Genomic DNA, 23,443 nt, shown 5'->3' on the forward strand with positions numbered 1-23,443 from the left:
CCTTTCCCTTCTTCCCCCGTGGCTTTTCCCACAGCGGGAGGGGAGAGGAGCGGCAAGTCTCGCGAGAGTTGGGCTAAGCTCTCGCGAGAGGTGCAGGAGCCGCCGGTGCGCGTGCGGTGGTGGCCGGGTGCGCTCGTCGCGGTAGAGCGGTCAGTTCCCGTCCCTGCTCTCCCCTCCCTCCCTCCCTCCCCGCCGGCTCTCGCGGGATTGGGGGGGGAAATCTCGCGCGACCCCGCACCGGTTCTGGGGCAGCGATCAGGCCCGCGAGGCAGTTTTGGGGGTGTTCGCCCCCCCGGGCGCCATTTTGCTCTGCCTTTTGGCTCCTCCAGCCCTTGGCTCCTGCGCGCCGATGGGTGAGGGCTGAGCCTCTGCTTCCCCCCACGCGCACGCACACAGCCCAGCATGGGGAAGGCAGGTAAGCGGAAGAGAAAGGCCTCAGCGCCCAGTGGATCCAAGGGCCGCACGAAGTCCACCATAGAGGTGGTCAGGAGCAACCCCTTCGAGGTGAAGGTCAACAGGCAGAAGTTTAACATCTTGGGGAGGAAGACCAAGAATGACGTGGGGTTGCCTGGTGTCTCACGGTCCAAGGCCATCAAGAAGGTAAGAGGCTATCAGAAGATGAGAGGAGTAGATGCGGATGTGGTGGAGAGGTGATCAGGCTGGAGCCACCTCAGGTGAGATAAGAGGTTACCTCCGTCGTGTGTGGGAGAAGTGGCTGCGCGCTTCACATTGCACAGGTGGTGGTGGGGAGCCTGCTGAGATGTCTCCAGTGCCATGCACAGGGCTCAGCAGTGCAAATCTGCCCTATCACATCTGTGGGAATGATTCTTTTTCTCAAAATTCCCTGGCCCAGAGCACAACAGCACATATGTTGTCAAGAAGCAAACGTAGGACTAGAGCACAGAGGACGTTAAGTTTTCATTCTCTTAGTTAATTTTAGTTGCTGCAGGATTTCTCTTTCTTGATGATGATGCAACATTACTGCAATAGTCAAAGCCTGAAAGAAGGTTAAGCCTTATTGCAGTGGGAAATGTGTAGATACAAAGAAATTACCATTGATTTGGAAAACTTGAAGATCACTTTTGCTGCACTGGTTAAATAGTTGTTTTGTAGAAGCATATCGGGATGCAAAATGTGTCCTCCTTGCTCTCATAAGAATGCACGTAAAACTTACGATGAGTAACTCTCTTATCCTCCACTGTTCACCCTTTTAAAATTGCTCGCAATGTTATTCCTTATTTTCTGTACTGACATCAGGGTCAGAGCTCTCTGTTTACATTATTGTGCCCTCTGGCCCCTGAGAACCTGTTTATATCAGGTAAGAATGCGTGCATCTTGCCTTTTGTGTATCCTTCTAAGTGTAATAGTCAACACTTGATAAATAGCGCGAATCTAATACACGTGCTCTTGCAGGCTTACTTACGGTCCATGATGTAATCTTCATCTGAGGCCACAGATGTAGACAGACTTTCTCAGGAGTGGGTAATATCAGAGTGGGAATGTAGGTGTGAACTACTTAGCTTTATTAACATTTATGACATAATTTTTCTTATAGTTCAGGCATGAGCTTAAGTGCCTGCAATGTTGAACTACAGGTGTGTGATTGTACTAGAAATGTAACTTGAAGATCCTGTGTTAGAAAGGAAATGGTTAGGCAACAGCATACAAAGGCGACTTCTTTTCTTTTAAATGCTCTTCCTTGTATTCTTACTGTATCTGTCCAAAGTCCCAATACTCCTTTTTTTAAATGTCATTCCCCTATTTCTGTTTGTCTGTTTCCTGAGCGTATGAATCTGTTTCCTGAAAGCCTCTCACTCACTCTTTATTCACTTTGCAGATATCCTAGACGGTGAGTTTTTGTGGAAGCAAATTTGTAATGTTGTTTGAACGTTTGCTTCTTTGTTTTCCCTCAGTTGAGCACATTGCTGCCTCTGTAATAGACTACAGACTAGACCATCAGAATGGCTACTAGCTTCACTAGCTAGCTGACCAAAACTGTATTGTTTCCAGAAAAATGTTGTCTCATGCCATGCCTCTGGGATTCCAGCAGCATACCTCCTCCTTCACTGAAGCACTGGAATTTGATTTCTAAGCTGAAGTTTGATTTCTAAGCTGCCCCCGCCAACAATACAAAAAGGCAGTAAAAACCTCAGATTCTGTTAAAGCAGAAAAGGCGTAACTTAAATGTTTGTCCCTGAGAGTCTCGCTGACATACGATCTTTTCTCAAACACAATTTAAAGCATTTACTGAAAAGAGAAGCAGCTTGTTTATTTGTTTGTTTTAATATAGTAAAAGGGAAAGGATAATTTATCGTTTTGCATGCATTATGAGACGTCATGTATTAAAACTGTATGACTAAAAATAATCCGTGAGGGAGATACCAGTATCTAATAACTGGTGAATAAAACTGTTCTTCCATATCCAAAGTATTAAGATATATTAAAGTTCTTGCATAGTGCTTACATTGCATGGCCATTTATATTCTGCATGCAGGATGTAAATAGAAGATAGAACTGCAACAGTAGTAGATGCAGATGCCACCAAAGCCAACACCAGAAGTCAGGCTTCAAGTTCTGAACGCTCAGTGTGGCTGCAAAGAGCTGAAGGCAACTCAGCCTTTTCCTTAAGCGCAGTTAATGATGGTATCATAAGCAGCAGTACCTGTTCATGAGATTCAGTTCGTATGTTTTAAATACATATGGATCTTTTTGAATCTAAACATAGCCAGCTTTTCTTCCTTCAGAAAGTATGTAATAATTTCAGCATGAAATGGCTTCCTTTTACCTCTCTGCTACATAACCCGCCTTATACTCAATACTAAAGCAGAGAGCTAAGTATATGTATCTGCTTGGGCTTTTCATGTCTTAGATGACAAGGCAAAAAGAGTTTAAGCTGATTCTGAGGCTCTTGTATATATATACGTATTCTTGTATACCAAGTTCCAGACTGAAATCAGAATTCTTCAGTGACGATGCTGAGCTTTTGTATGTGATAAAATAAGGAAAAGATAGAATGTATCATATTTGGTCTTCTTACGTACGGCTCGTAAGTGTACTTAATGAATGTACATGTATTGTCACGTGAGATCCCCATCTCCGTTTTTCATTTAGTTTTTACTTCTCTTTTGTTGCATTCTGATGAATTGGATTATATTGCAAGGATACTATGGAAGCTTTGCCTTGGCTTTGAGAGTAGTTATTCTTCTTGTTTTTTAATTTGATCTCACTTTTTCTTCTAGCGCACCCAAACATTACTGAAAGAATATAAAGAAAAGGACAAGTCAAATGTATTTAAAGATAAACGTTTTGGTGAATATGACACCAAATTAAGTCCAGAGGAAAAGATGATAAAGCGATTCACTTTGGAAAGACAGGTAGACTATATGAATGAAAAAAAACTAATCATGCCTTTTTTAGTTTTTTTGGGGGGTGGGGAGGAGGGTGGCTTAATATTCATGGTTTTGTAGGCACATGCTTTATTTTTGGTTTTATATGTTTGAGATTTTTATGAAAAAGTAACTTTTGAGGGGAGGAGCCAAAACTTTTTGTGAAAACTTTCTGTTTTTGCAAGACAGCTTTTTGAAGCAGAAATTTCTCTGAGTGCTTTCGTGCACTGCTATGCAAGAAAACCATTTTTAGGCAGCTTTCATTGGTTGGTTTTCTTTGACTGTTCTAGACTTGTTATGATTCAGAAATTAGATTAGAAAAAGGAACCTGAACCAATTCAATTTGAGATTCCAGTGCACCTATTGGAGAACAAACATTGCATTTGCTGGCTAGGGGAACTTCATAACATGCTGTCGTTCTGTAATGTGAACTAATGTCAAGTGTACCTGCAGTACCATTCTTTCTGCCTGAGCACCTTAAGTCTCCGGAGTTAAGTGGCATAGTGTCGTAGTCAAATGATAATTTATGTAAGTTATAGTCAGTTTAGTTAGACTAAAAGCATAGTTAGGCTAGACGTGTAATAATTTTTAAGAGTTGATGTTACTGATATACAGATAAAATGTAAGCTTCCTCAGGTGTTCTGAGTTATTATTATGTTAATATAGAAATGGCGTGACAGAGGCATCAGACTTCCTGACTTTAGTTTTAATGTATTTGAAAGGGCTGGTCTGGTAGTGCTGTAAAAATGGCAGAAAACTGGAAGACGAATCTCCTCAACTAGCAGTAGAAATACTGGCTTTTTTAACTTGTTGCCTGGGAACGAAAAATCTTCTGTTATTTGATTAGTTCATTTTCCTATTCTTCTTAGCAAAATTTTGGAAAGAAGAATATCTATGATCTTAATGAAGATGAAGAATTGACTCATTATGGCCAGTCTTTGGCAGAAATTGAAAAACTAAATGATATTATTGACAGTGACAGTGATACAGAGGAAAGAGGAGCGTTGTCAGGTGAGACTTGCAGCCAATATCCCGCTGCTCTGTGTTTTTATTCACTGTTGCTTTCATTATTGGTATGTTATATCATTTGTTCTGTGCTATCTTTCACTGAGAAAGAATACCATGTAATTGTACGGGGTGTTTCAACCAGTTCTGATTACCTCTTGTGTTTAATTGGAACTACCTACCTGGCAGCCTCTTTTACCTGTGCGCTTTTCAGCCTGTATGGGTACCTGTATGTAGAGGCCTTTAGGCAGCATACGAAGTGCAAGTTTTCTGGTTGGTTTCTTGTACCTGTGCACCTAAATTCTGGTTAGGACATTTTAAAAACGTTCCTATCTCACCCAGAACGTTTTGCAGCATAAGTAATGGTCCAGTGTCTGTGTCTTTTGGTGTGGCAGTTTATTGGGATAGGAAGGAAATACGATTAAATATTTCAGTTGCTCCCATTCCCAAGTAATAGGGAGCTGTTCCCCAACAGCATCATCACTCGTGTATGAATTTGAAAAGCACTTGCTATCTGTCTATTTTTTCTTCTAGCTGAGTTAACTGCAGCTCACTTTGGAGGGGGTGGAGGCCTGCTTCGTAAAAAAGTGTCAAGTGGGCAGGAAGCTGAAGAGGAGGAAAAGCCTAAATCTAGGAAGGAGCTCATAGAAGAGTTAATAGCCAAATCTAAACAAGAAAAGGTGAGTTTTGGGCCCTAACGTGTAAATGAGCATGATTGCAAAGGCAGAAATTGTGATGGCTTCTTATAAGAAAATAATAGTGACACAGAAAGCAAGGCTTTCTGTCTTGTTCAGTTGAACATAACTGCTGCATTTGTGTTTTGTTTTCCTAGCAAGAGAGGCAGACTCGGAGAGAAAGTGCATTAGAACTCACAGAAAAGCTTGACAATGACTGGAAGGAAATCCAAACCCTTATGGCCCGCAAAAACCCAAAGTCGGAGAAAAAGGACAAAGAAGAAAAACCGAAGGTAAGATTTTGGCTAGGTTATTTTCTTTTGTTCTAATACCTCGTGGTTTTGACTGTCTTTGTGACTGAAGTGCAAGGCAAAGTTCATCACTTTGTAAAATAAATTGCTGTTTCCTCTTCACCCTGAGGGAATGTTACAGGTTGAATGAACAGCGAACAGAGGGTGCTATATCACAAGTTCTTATTCTGACGTATGGAATTTTGTTTTGAGAAGCTGTATGGTTTAGTGGGTTGTGCGTGCGCCAAGAAGACAGGATTGGCAAGTCCAGTGTAATCTCTGCTGCTGGCTGCTTTTCTTTGTACATTGCTTAAACTCGCTGAATATCAGCATCCCTCTTAGTTTTAGTGACATGAGCATCTACATGATTAATAATACAAGAAAGATTTAGCTCACATCTGACAGTATTTAGAAAGTTAAATGTAAACGATGAATGTATTAATTTTAGTTGTTTTTTGAGAAAATAATTTTAAAGAATAATTTTAGCTTTTAAGATAATTTAAATAAAGCAGTTCTCATTTAATCACAGAATGGTTGAGATTGGAAGGGACCTCTGGAGACCATCTAGTCCAAGCAGCATCACCTAGAGCACATTGCCCAGGCTCGTGTGCAGGCGGGTTTTGAGTATCTCCAGGGAAGGAGACTCCACAACCTCTCTGGGCAACCTGTGCCAGTGCTCAGGCACCCTCACAGGAAAGAAGTTTTTCCTCACGTTCAGATGGAACTTCCTGTGTTGCAATTTGTGCCTGTTGCCTCTCTCCCTATCACTGGGCACCACGGAGAAGAGCCTGGTCCCATCCTCTTAACACCCTTCCTTCAGATATTTGTATACATTGATGAGATCCGTTCTCAGTCTTCTCTTCTCCAGGCTGAACAGGCCCAGCTCTCGCAGCCTTTCTGCGTATGAGAGACGCTCCAGTCCCTTAATCATCTTAGTAGCCCTCTGCTAGGCTTGCTGCAGGAGTTCCATGTTTCTCTTAATATTTTTAAGTTTTTTATTTGTGAGTAATTTAAATAGGGGGGAAATTCCAGTGGATTTCTATTTCAGTAGTTCATTCCATTCCTTGCCTTTGTATTATGTTGAATGTTCTTGCAGCTTTCTCTTGAAACAGTCTTTGCCTTATTTCTTAACAGTCCTATTTCTTGCTGCTACACCTGGCAGAGGGGTGGCTGCCAAGCAGAATAATAAAACTCAGATAATAAACAATTATATAAATATGTCTTTAGCCTGATGAGTATGATATGATTGTTCGAGAACTTGGATTCGAGATGAAAGCAAAACCTTCAGATAGGATGAAGACAGAAGAAGAACTGGCGAAAGAGGAGCAGGCGCGACTCCAGAAGCTGGAGGTACCATTTACCAATTTAGATTGTTTTGTCTTTTGGGAGTGACTGCTTATATTCATTGCTTGACCTCAGCTTGAAAGCGGCTGTACTAAACTACAGTTCTTCACAGGCTGAATTCAGGAAATCTGGGTTCTTTCTGTTTGCAATCTGATGTAAAAGAAAAAACTGATAAGGTTAGTACATGGCTAGTGAGGTTTATGAAATGAGTTACTGTTTCTTTGATAAAAATACGATATCACTTTGATTTGCCTTTAAGTGTTTTAAATCATTCAGAGTTAAGATGTGCTTCAAATTAAGTCTGGGAGAGTGGCTTGTTGCACAGTTGCTGAACTCATAGAGTGGCAAGTTGTTCACTGTTTTCTTCTGGTGATGCTAGAGTCCTTCAGCGGTGGTGTGCATACAGATTTGTTTTGCAGAGGAATAGGGTTTGCTTAGGAAAAATTGCATATTCCTTCCACTGCATGGAGCTCTGAATCTTCCTGCAGAAAGAATGAATTATTTGGTTAATGTTTGGGTTTTTTTTTTTTTGTATACCAGGGACGCATTTAGGATTTCAGGGATACAGTACGTTCAGGTTATCTCAGAATTGCTCAATAGCTAGTAACAGAAAGAAGGATTTTTTTTTTCTATTCTTTTCCTCTTGTTTGATGCACAGTCTAGCTGGTTGCCAAGGTGAAAATGCTTTTTAAAATGATCGAAGGATTGTTTCAGTTATTGCCTATTGAGTTAGTTCACACATTCCCTATAACTTGTTACAGACATGGGAAACACGTGCAAAAACTGTAGAATCATAAAACTTTCTAGAAGCTTACATTTTCCAGTAATGATGCATTGTCTCATTAAGAAACAGGACCTGTAAGAATTTTAAGACAAAAGTACCTAGTGGGTTTGGTAGACACAGTTTAAAGCCTTCCAGATAAGATTTAGCACTGACACAATTGGATTAGCTTATCAAATGCCACTCCCCACCCAAAACAAGGTATCATCAGCTTTTGCCCATAATTTGTCAAGTCACTGTTTGTTCTTTTCATCAGCTGGTTGAATAATCCTGGTCAACTTTGTTTTGCCCTTTGATTTTCTTAGCTGTAGTATTTGTAGGACCTTTGGGTTTGGTGTAGTTACCTGACACATCTAGATGGCTCACATCTATGTATGGCGTTTCTTTTAAAACACAGGCTGATCGACTGCGTCGAATGCGTGGAATAGATGAGCAGGAGACTAAAAAGAAAACCAAGCATATGTCAGCTGATGATCTAGCTGATGGCTTTATCCTGGATAAAGATGATAGACGTTTATTGTCCTACAAGGTAAGGTTGAAATTCTCAGAACTTTCAGAATTGTGAAATGAAGATAGGCTCACAGGACAAAGCAGTTTAGAAGTGACCTCTGCAGACCTCTGGTGCAACCTCCTGCTCAAAGCAGGGTCAGCAGTCTGATCAGACCAGATTGCTCAGCGCGTTTTTCAGTCTGGTCTTGAAAACCTCCAAGGTCAGAGGCCGCACAGTCTTTCTGGCCAGCCTGTTCCACTGACTATCCTTACCATGAAAAATTTATCTTTAAGTCCAGTCTGAACCTCCCTTGTTGCAACTTATGCCTGTTGCCTCCTGTTCTCCCACCGTGCACCATGGTGAAGAGCCTTGATCTGTTTTTCTCTTCCCTCAGCTGCCTCAGCCTCTCCTCACAGGGCTGGTGCTCTTGACTATCTTCAAGACCCTCAGCTGAACTCGCTGCCGTTTATTCATGTCTGTCTTGTATCGGGAGGCCCAAAACTGGATGCAGTGTTCTGTGTGGTCTAGTAAGAGCTAAGAAGAGGGGGTTAGTTGCTTTCCTTGATCTGCTGACTGTGCTCCTGTTAAATATAGCCTTTAGCCTACTGGGCTGTAGAGAGAGCGTTAGCCTTACTGGTCACTTTTTTATTTGTGCTATGCTTGCTGTAGTTTCCACCAAATTTCAGCCTGAGGATGTGTGAGTTTCTGAGAGAGCCTTTCCACTGTGAAATACCTTTGGTTAATGTGGCACAGTAATACAACCTTAAAGCTAATGTCAGACTATGGCACGCGTGTGTTAATGCTGATTCTATCGTCCCCTTACCTGTAGGCAGCAAGGGAATTGCCGCTGTCCTCCAAAGAGAGAATGCAGAAGTGACTTAAACCTTCTGTTGCAGCAGAGGATCTGAGCTCTTATGAGCTTGTCTTCTGATAACAGTACATGAAAGAATTTCACAGTTTTTAACAAATTTGGTTAGAAAAATAACTATTATTTCTGAAAAGTGTTACTATAAAACATCATTGTTGTATTGCACGTTTGCTTTTGTTTTATGCCGTATCAATTGTACCAAGTAAGAAATACTAACACTACCAGTGCTGCAAAGTCAGCATAGCATATAGCAAATACTATAAGGTACAATCACCAGTAATACTAATTCTGGAACTAGTTTAGCAGTCTTTTTACTGATGTATGAAGTACACTCTCTATTTTTCTAGATTGTATGTAAATTTAAATGTACGCTTAATACAGTGAGGGTAGGAAGAATTATTTGTCTGATATGCTATTTTAATACATGGAAGGAAGTTCTAAAAAAATATGTTTTTGACCAAGAATAATGCTTCTGTAAATGATGTTCAATTTTTTTTCTGTATAATCTGCTAGTGTTCTCTACTTTCCTCCTGATCCTTTTAGTCTTCGTAGCCTACTTCCTCCTCTTCTAGTTTCTTACAGCCCCGTGGAAAGACCCCACTATTTTTATATCTGTATGCTTGTTCTCTCCTTAAAGGCTGTTGGCTGGCGCTGCTGCCATTTCCTGCTTGTCAGAGTAGTAGGGCTCAGATCCTGTTCATGTGCCTTTAACAATAGCTTTGCATGATGATTCTGGCAAGATGCTATAACTTTCTTATCACTATTTTGAGTGGTTTATTTTCTCTACTGACAGGATGGAAAAATGAATATTGAAAAGGAAGAAGAGGAGGAAGAGGAGGAGGGTGGAAATGAAGAAGGTAATGAGAATGAAGAAGAAAACGAGGAAGAAAATATTGAGAACGAAGAAGAAAGCGAGGAAGAATCTGCTACTGACGATGAGGAAGGTGTTGATACAGATAATCACTCTGATCTTGAATCTGACCTTGAGAGTGAAGAAGAAGCCATAGGGAATAAAGAACAGAAGAATCAAAAGAGTAATGAAAATAAATCACAGAATATGAAGGAACAAGATCTAAAAATGGAAGCTGCCAGATCGGAGCTTCCCTATACATTTGCTGGTAAGCAAAGGACTAATCCAGATTTCCCTGTTGTCTTCAGGGGATTTAGAATCAATCTCTTTCTCTCCGGTGTAGAATCTTCAGTATTCCTGCTCATCCAAGAAGTTTTGCTTCAGAATAGTCTTCTACTGTTCCTAGAGTAGCCAGTAACCGCTGACCGTAGTGATTAGCACTGATCATGCTCTGCGTATCATGTATTTAACCGCAGAGCTGTTTCTGCTGCTTGTAGCCGCCCTGAGGAGAAAATGAAAAAACATTGTAGGTCTGTACTCCTTTCTGAAGGTCACCAGCACATCCAGTCTAGGATGCTAGTGCTTTACATAAGGGAAGCCAGAATAATATTCTATTGTCTGTAGTTAAATGAGAAAAAAATTACTATTCTCTGGTGTTCAGACTGACATTGTTGTCAGAGAAAGATGCTCAAAGGGAGGATTCTGAGGTCTAATCCCTGTAGCGGAGTATCTCAGCATTTTTAAATAAAGAATCGCTCAAAGGTTGAATCTTTTGGAAAGAGGATGCATGTTTCAAGTAATTCACAATGTGTTTATTAATATTAAGTACATAATGCACCCTACTAGTGCCCTAGTATAGATTTTGTTCACAAAATTAGCTGTCCCAAGATTAAACAACCTTCCAGAGAGTTTTCTTGAGTGCTTGCTGTTTTTCTTCAAAAGGAAATAGTGCATGTTCCACAGGCTTTTTAAATTGCATTCACGTTTTGTTTTAACCAGAAGGCGATGACATTAAAATAACTCTCAAGAAACTGAACCGGTTAGGATGTTTTATAGCATGTTGACTCGTGCATAAGACTAAATATATATCCAGCTTTTTTTTTGTAAAATTATTTTCTATTTTCCATTAGTTGCAAGATTCTTACTTCATACAGAAACAGATCCTTCATTCAAAAACTAGTTAAGTGTGAATTAAACATAGAGTTAGTTGTATTATGGTAAAGCTATGGTTGAAGCTTACGTTTAATTCTGAAGTGAAGTCTAATTCTCCTTCTGTATGTAGGAAAGTGTCAATGTAGTTATGCTCAGCATAGGCAAATAATATACGATGAATTGAATCTGAGTTTTAGAAAAACATTTACCGTATATTTCAGACCTATATGTTTATATGTATGTATTCTTCAATATATATTCATGTAATGCAACGTATTATTAGTGTTTACAAAATGATCATGTAAAGGCCATATGATATTTTCTTTTATTTTCTGAAAGACAACACTTTCAAACTGGAAATTTGTTAGAAGTCACGTGAATTAAATATGTTAAGTCTTACATAGGCTTGGGTCAATTTTTTTTTTTTTGATTTCTAGTTCCTGAGTCCTACGAGAAATTTAAATCTTTACTGACGGGAAGAACAATAGAACAGCAGCTTATTATACTGGAGAGGATTCAGAAATGCAATCATCCAAGCCTTGCAGTGGGAAACAAAACAAAGTTGGAAGTACGCGCTTTTTTTTTTTTTTCCCCCTCCCAAAGGTTTAAAATTAACTTTGAATTCCTGAGTAAGTTTTAGCAAGAATTCAGGAAATAGTATAAAATATACATGCTTCCATGTTATTGAAGAACAATAGAATCAACATACCACCGTTCATTTGCTAACTTCTATATCACTGTTCTTCTGTGCTGCTTAAATGTACAATGAAATAAACCTAAAAATTTTAACATATCATGCTTCTCGCAGAAACTGTTTGGCTTCCTTTTGGAGTATATTGGGGAGCTGGCTACCCTGGATTTTCCAGAGCTCAAAACAATCAACAAACTGGTTCTGTAAGTAATAAATCATATTGACCGCGACTCCTTTATGGTCTAAGGAGAAGAGCATGCTATTTGTTTTGAATCATTTCTGAGCAGATTGTAAACAACTGTGTTTCTCCAGCTTTGTAGTGTTTTAACATTATTTCATATATTGGTGGAGCTTTAAATCATGCCAAAACCCTTTCAGAACTTCAGAATACAGCTTTTGATCTGCAAGATGCTTTCCTTGGGTAATGAGTAATATCAAGTCCACATGCAGACTTCCATATATGAAGTTATTTAGATTGCTGATGGAGGGCTTTAAGCTGTGCAGTGACAGATGTGTGGTCGTCTCTGCAACTTTAGTTTTTCCCTAAAAAACTAGTTTTCCCTATAGTTGCCATTCTATAAATTCACTTAGACAGGGAACTAGAAGAAACGGTAATTAAAGACTGTTATAGTTGGCTCATACGAAAGTTCCAAATAAAGACTTTGCAGGGAACTTTCAGTTTGGCATTCCTGTTTTCAAACGGGCAATTATAGAGATGACAGAGGCAAATTTGGCTCCAGAGGAACACAGCAAAAGGACGAGAGGCAAAGGACACAAGCTGCAACAAGGGAAGTTTCAACTAGACGTAAGGAAAAATTCTTCGCATCAAGGGTGGTCGAACGTTGGAACAGGTTGCCCGGAAAAGTTGTGGAATTTCTGTCTTTGAAGATATCCAAAACTTCACAAAGCAACCTGAGCAACCTGATGCAGCTTTGAAGTTAGCCATGCTTTGAGCAGTTGGTTGCACCAGCTGATATCCAAAGGTCCCTTCCAAGTTAAATTAGTCTGGGATTCCTAGCTTGACTTTGCAAGTTAGACAAGTTTCTTTCAGTGAATTATTTGTACGTAGTTTTTCAGCCTGTGTTTTTTTTATTGCCTGAGGAAGGAAATTAGTTTTAAAAAATCTTTTTGTGCAACTTGAGCATTCATGGCTGTGTTGCATTCATCCACAGGAGCGCTGAGGAGTTGATATTGTAAGACATGCTGGAGCTTTGTGAAAGTGTGTAAACACATTTTGATTGTTTTGCAGAGCTGGGATTTATTAATATCATTACAAAGCATTTTAACCGACAGTAATTGAAAAACTATGACTTCGCTCCTGACTGCATCTCCCCATAGGCAAAAACCATAGGCCTAGAGCTGGCCTAACTTTGGGGGAATTTTTTTCTTGAGTAATAATTTCGCTAACCACATTGCTGTGTTACACGTTGTTTAACATTGCCTAAGAGTATTGTAAGTAGTGGCTTACCTAGTGTATGCCAGAAAGCCTTAGTACAGCAAAATGAAGTGTTAGGAGATTCAGAAACAAATTTTTAAGTCATACGAGGTGATTTGAGAGTGTATTTTAAAATTCTTAGTTTTAATATTTAGAAACCATCCAATTAAAGATCATCTCACAAGGCATAATGGAAAAGGCCATTTTACACATCCATGTCTCTAAAACAAAAATATTACAATAATATTTTATATATTAGGTGTATTTTATATACTGGTTGGCTATTCCTAAAAAAGAATACTTTGTTTCAGGGAATTTATTATTGTTGTAACATAGATGGAACATCAGAAATCTTCCTACAGGTGCTTAAATGTCGGTTTTTTATTAGCATCAATGATGTAACTCAATCATGACTTACATTTCTTGTTAACAGGCCATTGTACGATCTCTGCCAGATGTTTCCTGAAACAGCCAGTGACAGTATCAAGTTTGTCCTTCGAGACGCTGCACATGACATGGCAGAAATAATTGAAGTCAAAGGCCGTGCAACGTTTCCAGGTTTAGACACGGTAACGTACAGATACTGTTAAGAAAATCTCTTGCTCTTTGCATTTGTACAGAAATGCCAAGATGACAATAAATACAATTTTGCGTTTCAAAGGATGTAATGAATTACTAGCATCTATGTAGTTTCTTTATACTGTAAATTGCCTGTCTGGAGATAAGTTTTAAAAAACATTCTTCAGAATAGGACTGTGACACTGCACTATTAATACAGAAAAAAGAACTTAAAATTGCCACCCCACCTTACATTGTCAGGAAAGTAAAGAAAGAACGTTCTGCTAAGTTTAAACGAACGGTTCTAGGAAAAAAGGATGCTGTCAGTTACGTCCTAATTTCTTTAATTGCGTTAACTGCAAACGTTTAGGCAGTGCTCTGTAGAAATGCAGTATCTCATAAGGCAGCAAAAATAACGTTAAGATATTTTCACGGGTATAAAAAAACCCTCACAAAATTATGCTGTTGATACAGCGTTAACGGCTCACGACGAAAGGACTTATCTTTCCTTGTAATACTAATATTTCAAAATTTTGTTGGCCATGCTAAATCTGAACGGACTCCTCCTCAGATATCTAGGTAAATGGCTATTGGGGAATTCAAGAAGGGAGCAAATGGAAAATGAATTTTGTTTTGTTTGTTTGTTGCAGTAAAATGAATATCCATCCATTTACAAAAGGACCTTTCAACTGATCATTTAAGATCCTTGTGATCGTGACAGGAGGTCATTCATAGCTCTCTAACACGTTCCCGGTAGTAAAAGCGTATTTAAGAGCTGTCTAGTTCTCTTATCCGCATCTGCATTATTTGTTGATGCGTGTTGTGCCACCGGCCACGTAATTGTCCATATTGAGGACCTGTTAAAATGTATCACAGGTCCTGTGTGGCCACTTGCTCATTCCTTTAGCACGAAAACAAGGGCATGTGGTAGAGGTAGGCTGGAGCATGTCTGGATTTCTTAAGTGCTTCCACACTGGTAGCCTTTTTTCACCCCTGCAAGGTCTTCCAAGTTTGTGCGAGGATGTTCTTACGCAGTAAATGGAGTTTTGTTTTGCCTTCTTGTTTGTTCATCGATCTGCCTCTTTCAGTTAAAGCGCTGTAGACATCTGATGGATGTTTCAGTCTCTAAAGCAACTTAAGCAGTCATCTCAAGAGGTTATATGCCATCAGATTTCGCAAAAAGATTTATATCTCAGTATTTTTAGACTACTACATGGCAGTTACTCATCCATTACAGTCACATATACGTAAAATCTATTAAGGGTCGGGGAATAACGTCTTACTGTGTTTTGCCTTCTTACTCTGTGTTATCCAGCTTATTTATTTGAAAATTACGTCTCTACTGTTTCCAACTTCTGACTTCTGGCATCCAGTTGTAACACCTGCTTTTATATACATGAGTCAGTTACTTACTAAGGTATGTCTGTGAAGTTGTATCTCAGCATAAAACTTCGTTCTTTGTTCCTTCCTAGGACTCTGAACTTGTATGTGTTATCATTAATATGTATATTGGAACTATACTGAAAAGGTACATTTGTACTTGGGGTCGTCACAATTAGTCATTGGGAGGAAAAGCAAAGAGAAAAACCCCTTGCAGAATACAGCAAAATCATATGCAATGAACTTTTAAGCAGTCACACAAGAATTTTCTATATGACAAATTACATGGGACTAATGGGGCAGACTGACTGAATACAGTACAAAATCATTCATTAGTAATTTCTCTTCCCTATATTCCACTCGTTGCTCTTTAAGGAAGGTGTTTATTTAAAGATTGGCAGGTTTTTTTTTCCCTTTGAAAATTTACCTAGTGCAGTGCATTGCAGTGCAGTAAAAATACATACTTATTTTTCTATCTAAATGTCCTGTTTATATGTTTGGAAAGTCCTGGGCTGGTTATTTTGTTATTGTCAGAGATCCAGGGTGCTTTGAGTCTGACGTTTCCATAGTTCATTTCTGAAAGTGGATATGGGGCACTGCAGGGGAAGAACTAGGACTGAAATTTAAGAACAGGCCAGATAGCAGAGCAAGCAAGCAAAAAGAAAAAACTTGTTTGTGTGATTTAGCGCCTGCTAGCGGCTAAACCAACTCTGACAGACTTTCTCTTCAGTTCTGCATACTCTCTTTAGTGAGGTATCAAATTAGGCAAGGGAAAGCTGGTATGTTTTTCACATAAACCCAGAGGGTATCATTTGTACAGGTTTTAAATGCGTACAACTCATTAAAGACTTCTGCTTTTGGGGAGATGCTACATTTGTTTGTGATAGCCATTTATTTATTGATTTGTTCCATTCCTCTTTTTTCTTTTTAGTGTCGCATCACAACATTACAAGATGTTGTTAAAGGATTATTCATATGCTGTTTGTTCCTGGAATATGTATCTCTCTCTAAAAGATTTGTGCCAGAACTCATCAATTTTCTTCTTGGAATACTTTACATATCTCTACCCAAAAAGCAAGCCCAGGGTGAGTTTCTTTCAAGTGAATGAGTAATAAAGTTTTCTTTTAGGGTCTTTTTTGAAGTTTCAGTAAAATTAAGCTTTCACCTTGAATTGTTTGTTTTGAACAAAAATCCAGATTATCTGCTAGGTTAGCCATCCACAATTTTGATTCTCGAACATCTTATTATGAACTAGATCCTGTCATGGTTTTGGCAGGGAAGAAAAAGCTTACATAATTAAAGGAAATGGAATAATGTTGCCCACAGTGCAGTTTTTTTTTTTTTTTTGCAGTACTGTTGTTCCAAAAAGACCTTCTGATTGGACTGCAGTCAGAAATTCACAGTTCGTAAGGGATTTCTGACGAGTACCTGCTACTTCACAATGAGGCAGCAGCTGATGCTGCAGATACCTCCCCTTCTCACCTAATAACCATATCACTGAGGATTTTGGAGGGGTTTCTATAGCATGAAGATAAAAGACAGAAGTATGGCATGAAGCTGGTATTTGTCCTTTTTATTTGCTCGCCTGAACTTAACTGCAGTTCAGTAGAGGGCAGTTATCCCCACAGGTTAGTCTGTCCTATAATATAGCTGCCAGTTTAGGAACTTGCACAGATAACAGGCAGAAGGCTGTCTCTTTAATTTGACACCATGTTTTTTTTCCCTTTAGGATTTTTATAACTTACCATGTTGACATTTTTTTTTTCCTTTTGAATCCTAAGGCTCCTAGTGATCCCTTTTCAACAGCCTTAGCACTGCAGTTTCTTATCTTGTGTGGCTGTACCCTACGGACTTTCTTCCAGCTCCTTCTCACAGCATAGCACTTTCCACTGAAGTGTGAGCCGTGGTTACACAGCTGGGCTGTATCAGAGCTAAGCCTTTGATTCTCAGAACGCCAGCAGCCGAACCCCTAGGAGGAGGTGGGAAGAGGTTAAAGAGTGGGTGGTTTATGCAGCACTTAAAAGTATTTGTGTACTCCTTTAGGAATATATGATCTATATGATCAAAGGTTTTTGGTTCAGCTAAGATAATAGGTTTTTGCAAAACTGCATAAGAAACTATTTTAAAATAGTATTTAGCGGTAACAGAAGACCAACTTTTAACCAGTTTTTAAACTTCCTGTGAACTTTTGGTAATGATTTTGCACTAATTAAAATGTGCATGGTGTTGATTTAGCAGTGAGAAGCTTGGTAAAAGATATATGAGAGGCACCGCATCATTAGTCAAATCAAAAATTCTATGTGAGACTTTTTCAGTCAATACTGATGTTTTGAAATGTATATCAAAGTAACCAATCTTGTTTTAAAATAGTCACGGTGGAAGTATTGCTGATAAATGTGATGGTTTGGCGGTCAACACAGAATATTTTAAAATGAGCTCACATCTAATTCTGTGGTATGTTGATATACTCTCACACCAAAAAATTTCTGGGGGTTCAATTTTGACAATAAGTAGCATCACCTAATAGAACTCGATCGTTTTAATTTTGAGAGCTTGGTCCATTAACTTCTCACATCAAGAAATGATATGGAGTAGAACTTCATAAAAGACTGAAATGCAGCTTCTGATCTACTTTAGTCTTTAAAAACAGTTGTTCCCTTAAGAAAAGGAGAAAAGATGGAGGTGGAGGGAGTGGGAAGGAATTGTCATTGTTGATAGCCTTTGCTAATAGAATTGGTAATGAGATCTGCTAATCTCTCACAAGTAAAGCAGTTAATAAAACTTGCATATCTTAGTTCCTGATCTTGCATATATTGATTGGCATATGTCGTAATCTCTTGCAACTTTATGTCTTTACAACTGAAACTTTATGCATCTTTATCGGAGCATACTGTCTTCCGGCCTTCTGTAAAGTGCCATGTGTAAGTTCTAGATTATGTAAATAATGTTAATGTACAGGGTTAAAAAGTTTTGAAATGAGTTCCATTTTAAGCTTGCAGGACTTTAAGGAAAACAAACAAAAAAGAGGAGTCCAGCACACAGACTGCAAATTATTTTCTCCCTTAGTCATGAAATTCCTCTGGTGCTTCTCTCCTGCTGCTCTGCAAGTCCTTTTTCACAGATCTCTCTGCTTATTTAGCCCAGTGATTCTCACATGTTTTTTGGATGCCCTGCCCCAGTATATATTTTGTTTCCTGCTCATCTTGCTTTAAAACTGCTTAGCTGGAGTGGGAGAGAACTTACAGAATGTACCTGAGGGCCCCTGCTGAGAGATCGCTGGAGAGGCTCAGTCGTGTTCAGCAGCCGTGGGCTCTCCCTGCTCCAGCTCTCTGTGCTTTTTGCCCCCTTGCTGGTCAAAGCCTTCTGTTCCTTAATCCGATCTCTTTCCCTGCCCTTTCCTCTTGAACATATCCAGTACTCCATTTTGACTAACAGTTTAACTATGTGTCCTGTTCCTACAGGGCAGATGCGTACCTACTGTAGGAACTGCTGCTGTCATTCCTTCAGCTGACAGCACCTTTCTTCCCTCTCTCCATACATACCTGTGATTGTACCCATGGTCCAGTGTTTTCCATTATTTTGGAAAAGCCTAATTCTGATAAAGTGTTTTCCTGAAGTAGTACAATTCAAAGCATGAACACAGGAGGCTTTTTCCCTTAGAAATAATGTTGAGAATTGATCTGTTCATGCAGATTGTTCCTGTTTTTTAGGCTATACTGTAGTGCATCCATTTACACCAGTGGGGAAGAATTTAGAATTGCTTTTGGTCTGTGATAAGAAGGATCTGGAAAGCTGGCAAAAGCAAAATCTGCCATTGAGTATTGTGACAAGATTAAAGGAAAGCAGCAGAACGGAAATGAATCACATCAGGTATGTAGGGAACGTGAACAGAAGAAACCCCAGACCGTCTCTTGGATAATTTCAGTGCCAGTGTTCTTCACACACATGATAAAAATTAGGAGTAAGCATAAAAGTAGTGAATTGTTCTGCTTTATTTTCATAGTACTACTCTGTAGCTTATAAAATTATGAATCTTCTATCAGAATTTCATGCAGAGCACTTGTTCGAGTGCTCACACCTTCCAGTCCTGTTGAATACCGCTGTGGACTAAGCAGGATGATGCAGAGCCAGAGAAGGTGTCAGTACGTTGAATTGCCAAGCCCTTCAGCAGCAAATACTGCATTAACATCCAGACACTGTTAGAAGCATGTCACTGAGGTAATCAAATGCTTAAAGCTAGGAAAGGCCAAAATTAAGCATGCCTGTTCAGCCTTATTTTTGTGTGCATTATGGTATAGTTTACTTCAGGGATGCATGAGCATTTTATTGTCAAGTTGAAAAGAAAATGTTTCGAATGTTTCTTCTGTTTCGAAGACATGAGACACCTTTGCAAATAGCATAGAAATTTCTTACTCTCCTTAAGTGGCAAAGACACAGAACTAGCTTTATGTTCTGTGCACTTATATAAAAACAAAGGTTTGTTGCTAATGGATTTCTGGATATTTGCACGTAATAGAGAGTGAAATAGTGAAATTTTTGCTCTGAATTAACAACAGTAAAAAGTTTCATGGTTGGTTTTATTAGGCAATCTTAGTAAGTGACAGTGCTTCCACTCCCAAATTTAATTACTTTGAATAATTTTATTTAAAAATCTACTACAATTTTTGCAAGTAAAGTTGTTAAATGTTTTTGTACATTAACAGATTATCATGTCTAGCCCTGTGCTTTGATCTTATTAAAAAAAGTGCAGCTCTCTATGGATCTCTACCATCATTCCATGAAATAATGCATCCTGTCAGAGTACTCCTTACACAACATGTGCCAGTGAGTGAATATCCTGAACGAATGCAGGTATGTGTTCCTCAGGGATGAAGTCATTGGCGTAAATGTTTTATGAATAAATTCTGTGATCTTCATCTGTGCTTAAGCAAAGAAAACACAAATATAAGCCTCAGTGAAACTTCTTCAAGGGTCAGGCCTATTTGCATTTTGTGCTTTTCAAAAATCACAGAGATGTTGCTATGGAGAAACCAAAGAAGAGTGGAAAATGTTTAGAAAAAATATTTGCGTTGCGTGTCTTATCCTACCCCTCTGATTGAAGAGAATGGCACCTAACTTACAATAATCTGACTTAATTTATAACAGTAGCAATCTGGTCATCCAGTTGGTCCTGTACTTTCCTAATGAGTCTGTAAGACCTTGTTACAATCAAATACCTGTACCAAATTGATGGAGTAGTATTTATAATTGTCTCAGTAAAACTAATATAAATATGTCTTGTCAACTTCATTACTTAAAACAGGTCAGTTGTTTCTTTTTCCAGAGATGAGGTTCAAATCAGCTTTTTCGTCTGTCTTTTTCTAGAGCAGAACTGTCCTCTCCTCAAAGAGGCATCATGAAATATCCTTTCAGAATAGGATTTTGTAATGTATGTTATACAAAATGGCCTATATTTAAAAATTAAAGAAAAGAACATCCTTAGAATGACTCTCTGAAGGCCAGTCTCTGAGTTAAACTGGCTTTAGCATTACTTCATCCTCTGTTAGGTGAAACTGTCTGCTGATCTTCCTTAGCGTCCATGATACCATCTTAATAGACTTCTGAAAGTGTTTAAAAATTATCCAGTCTGGAAGGCTTACGGCGTTTCAGTGTTAGCAACGTGCTAATGAATAGCAGTGATTTTACAAAGCGGAAGAACATATTTTTTTGGAGGATGCTTCAGGCAGGGGAGAACATTACTGGTGATTCAGTTTACAATAGTTTGTGAATTATGATTTTTTTGGATAAACTTTTAAAATTGTAATTTGATTTGCCTTTTCAGGAATGGTATCGCAGTGCTCTGAAAGAGCTAGAGAATAAAGTAAAGCACTATCCCCCACTGGTATGCGAGAAAAAGAAGCCAGTGCCACTGAAACAGTATACACCCAAAATTGTGAAAGTGTAAGTAAAGCAACGCTTGGTACAAAAGGAGAAGTGCATTTAAACATTAAAGATTGTCAGTAGGCTGAAAGGATTTGGAAAGGAGGATATATAAGAGAGACCATTATTTGTTTTACATAAATAGAACTGTGTTCTGATTCAGGAAGTCTGACAACAGCATGTGACCTTTCTGCCTTATAGTGGCTGCCGATTCATTTAGGCATGTTGCTTTTTATCTACAGAGACATAAACTGTCTGCTTTATTTCTTCTAGTAATATTAAGAGGCTAACTTTCTACAATGTATGCATTTATCCCCAAATAACTGATGAAATGGCAAACTGGACCTTTTCTGTAGAATTCGTCTGCCAAGGAAGCCTGCAGACATTTAAAATACGTTTGGAGATTCCATCTTTCTCCAGACGTGTTTTCAGCTTGAGACCTTGGCAATTTTGGATTTTATTCTTCTGCTCTAGGTTTCTCAGTCCGTTCCAAAAAAATGCAAGGGTATCTGTGGGGGGTTTGCAGTTTAACTGTTTTCGGGAAAATGTTATCTGCTTGTCATCTGCATGATGATGGCATGCAGTCAGAAGTTCTGGTGAGTGTTTCTCCAGTGTGTGCACTGGGGTGGCCCTTTATTTTGCAAGTTGACCACATAATATGCAGGAAGTAAAAATATTGAGTTAGCATTCATACAAAAACTCACTACTCTTGAGCATAAAAAGTTGCATTTGTTAAAGTGTTTAAGTGTTAAAGCGTTTTGTGCTCACAGATGCTTTCTCATTTCAGTTTAGAGTTTGGAAAAAAGCAGGGAGGCAGCAAAAAGGAGCAAGAAAGAAAGCGGTTGATTCACAAGCATAAGCGTGAATTTAAAGGAGCTATTCGGGAGATTCGGAAAGATAACCAGTTTCTGGCTAGAATGCAACTTTCAGAAATCATGGAGAGGTGATGTAGTCTTTGTTTCAGCACCAGTTTGGGGGTTGTTGTTCTGTGTGTTCATTTTTTTTGCTCCGTGTCAAGATTAACAGTGATGATCAACCATACTAAATTTAAAAAATATATTTTGATAATTTGGGGAAAACAAATATATTTTGAAGTGTGTGAGACTGCAATTTAAGAGTTGTGGGGATTTTAATAAACCAATAATTCTTGTCTAAATGTACGTTTTTTCCTCAATACCATGTTTCTGAAATATTTAAATATATTTGTTTGTTTGTTTGTTTTACAGAGATGCAGCCAGAAAGAGAAAAGTGAAAGAGCTTCTTAGTAGCCTTGCTACACAGGAAGGTGAATGGAAAGCAATGAAAAGGAAAAAAAGGAAAAATTAACTGGGACTATCTGCAGAAGGAAACCTTGTTTTTACTGCCACGTAAAATATCCCAATCCTATGGCTTTTGAGTAGACTCTAGCTACATTTTTTGGATGCATTTTTTTGTATCAAATATCATCAAACATATCATCAAATCTATCTAAAGAAGTTAACTTGTTTATTAGAAAAAACCCATTATTTCATATGAAAAATAAAAATAACATTTTTATGCGTGGAATATTCCATTTATTTTAGTAACTGAGAACATTTGGATGAAGGATCAGAATTCTCACGATTGCGTGACCAGGTCTTAGTCCATCCTGAAGTACACAAAAAAGTCTGTACAGCAAAAAGCTTTTAGTATCTTTTTAATATTAAATAAGTACAAGTAGCTATCTTAATCAAAGCCTACTTGCAAAATAAGCAGTAAGATTTTAATTAGTTTGTAGCATTGGGACAGTCTAACAAGTATTCAGTGGACTAAGGGAACTGTTTTATTAAAGCTGTACTTCCATTCATTTCTTAAGTATTGTTGGATTGAGCTCAGATATGAAATCCCTAATAATGAACTAGGGCAGTTAACTTAGACTTCCTCAACTCACTCTTAACTGTCGCAAGTGACATCTTTAACTCTTTTACACTTATTTTATCACGAATGTCTAATTACTGAAAACTGCCAAGAGTGACCTTTGGAAGACATTTTTTCCAGTAGAGCCAATAAATTCTTTTAATATATTTTTTAGAATACTGTTTTTGTGAAGAAACATTGAAGTGAGACAAACAACACCACAGTTATTTAAAGTTGCTGGCCTGAACTGGGTCACTATCCAGGTATTCACTGTATTCTCCCTATTTGATAAATCCAGTGAAGGTTATTATGCATTGAAAAAATAATTGTAATATTTTCCTGGAAACCTCATAAAAATGAAGAACCCTTTAAGAATAATGTTCCAGTATTTTTAACGTTCTTTTCATCCTGCTAAGAAAAAACTACTTGGCCAAGGTTCTAACAAAAGAAAACAAAAAAAACCCTCTTGCGTTTTCAAACACTGTTCTTAGGTTTGTTCCCTGTGATTTGGCCAATTGATAACTTGGAAATGGTAACGATGGCCTACTGTTCATAAAGAAAGATTTAAACACTGGCAGTAACTCTAATTTAACAATTGGTCTTGGTTGTTTCAGACTGGCTAAGAATGTTTTCTTTGTGCTATTTTTTTCTTTCAGAAGAGATTTATAATGGAACCATGAATAAAACTAGGAGGGTATGATTTTAAAGAATTAGGGTTTACATTTAAATTCCAATGACAAAATTT

The 23,443-nt window shown here is 38.5% G+C and overlaps 1 protein-coding gene across 2 annotated transcripts; it reads left to right on the forward strand.

Annotated features, from left to right (window-relative positions):
* The first annotated feature begins 4 nt into the window (after positions 1 to 4).
* Positions 5 to 22,359, forward strand: NOP14 (NOP14 nucleolar protein). 2 transcript variants are annotated; one of them, XM_009686165.2, is made up of 18 exons: positions 5 to 600; positions 3,240 to 3,374; positions 4,256 to 4,397; positions 4,926 to 5,071; positions 5,224 to 5,358; positions 6,583 to 6,705; positions 7,878 to 8,009; positions 9,632 to 9,956; positions 11,278 to 11,408; positions 11,649 to 11,734; positions 13,400 to 13,535; positions 14,840 to 14,941; positions 15,836 to 15,989; positions 18,615 to 18,774; positions 19,608 to 19,755; positions 20,726 to 20,844; positions 21,611 to 21,766; positions 22,050 to 22,359. In XM_009686165.2, the coding sequence occupies exons 1-18, from the start codon at positions 403 to 405 to the stop codon at positions 22,147 to 22,149; spliced, it is 2,628 nt and encodes an 875-aa protein (XP_009684460.2). In that variant the 5' UTR covers positions 5 to 402; the 3' UTR covers positions 22,150 to 22,359. The 2 variants fall into 2 exon arrangements, with proteins under 2 accessions (XP_009684460.2, XP_068799615.1); XM_068943514.1 differs by lacking the exons at positions 19,608 to 19,755; positions 20,726 to 20,844; positions 21,611 to 21,766; positions 22,050 to 22,359 and adding an exon at positions 18,948 to 19,228.
* The last annotated feature ends 1,084 nt before the right edge of the window (positions 22,360 to 23,443 follow it).

Source organism: Struthio camelus, chromosome 4 (assembly GCF_040807025.1).
Source record: "Struthio camelus isolate bStrCam1 chromosome 4, bStrCam1.hap1, whole genome shotgun sequence".
NCBI lineage: Eukaryota > Metazoa > Chordata > Aves > Struthioniformes > Struthionidae > Struthio > Struthio camelus.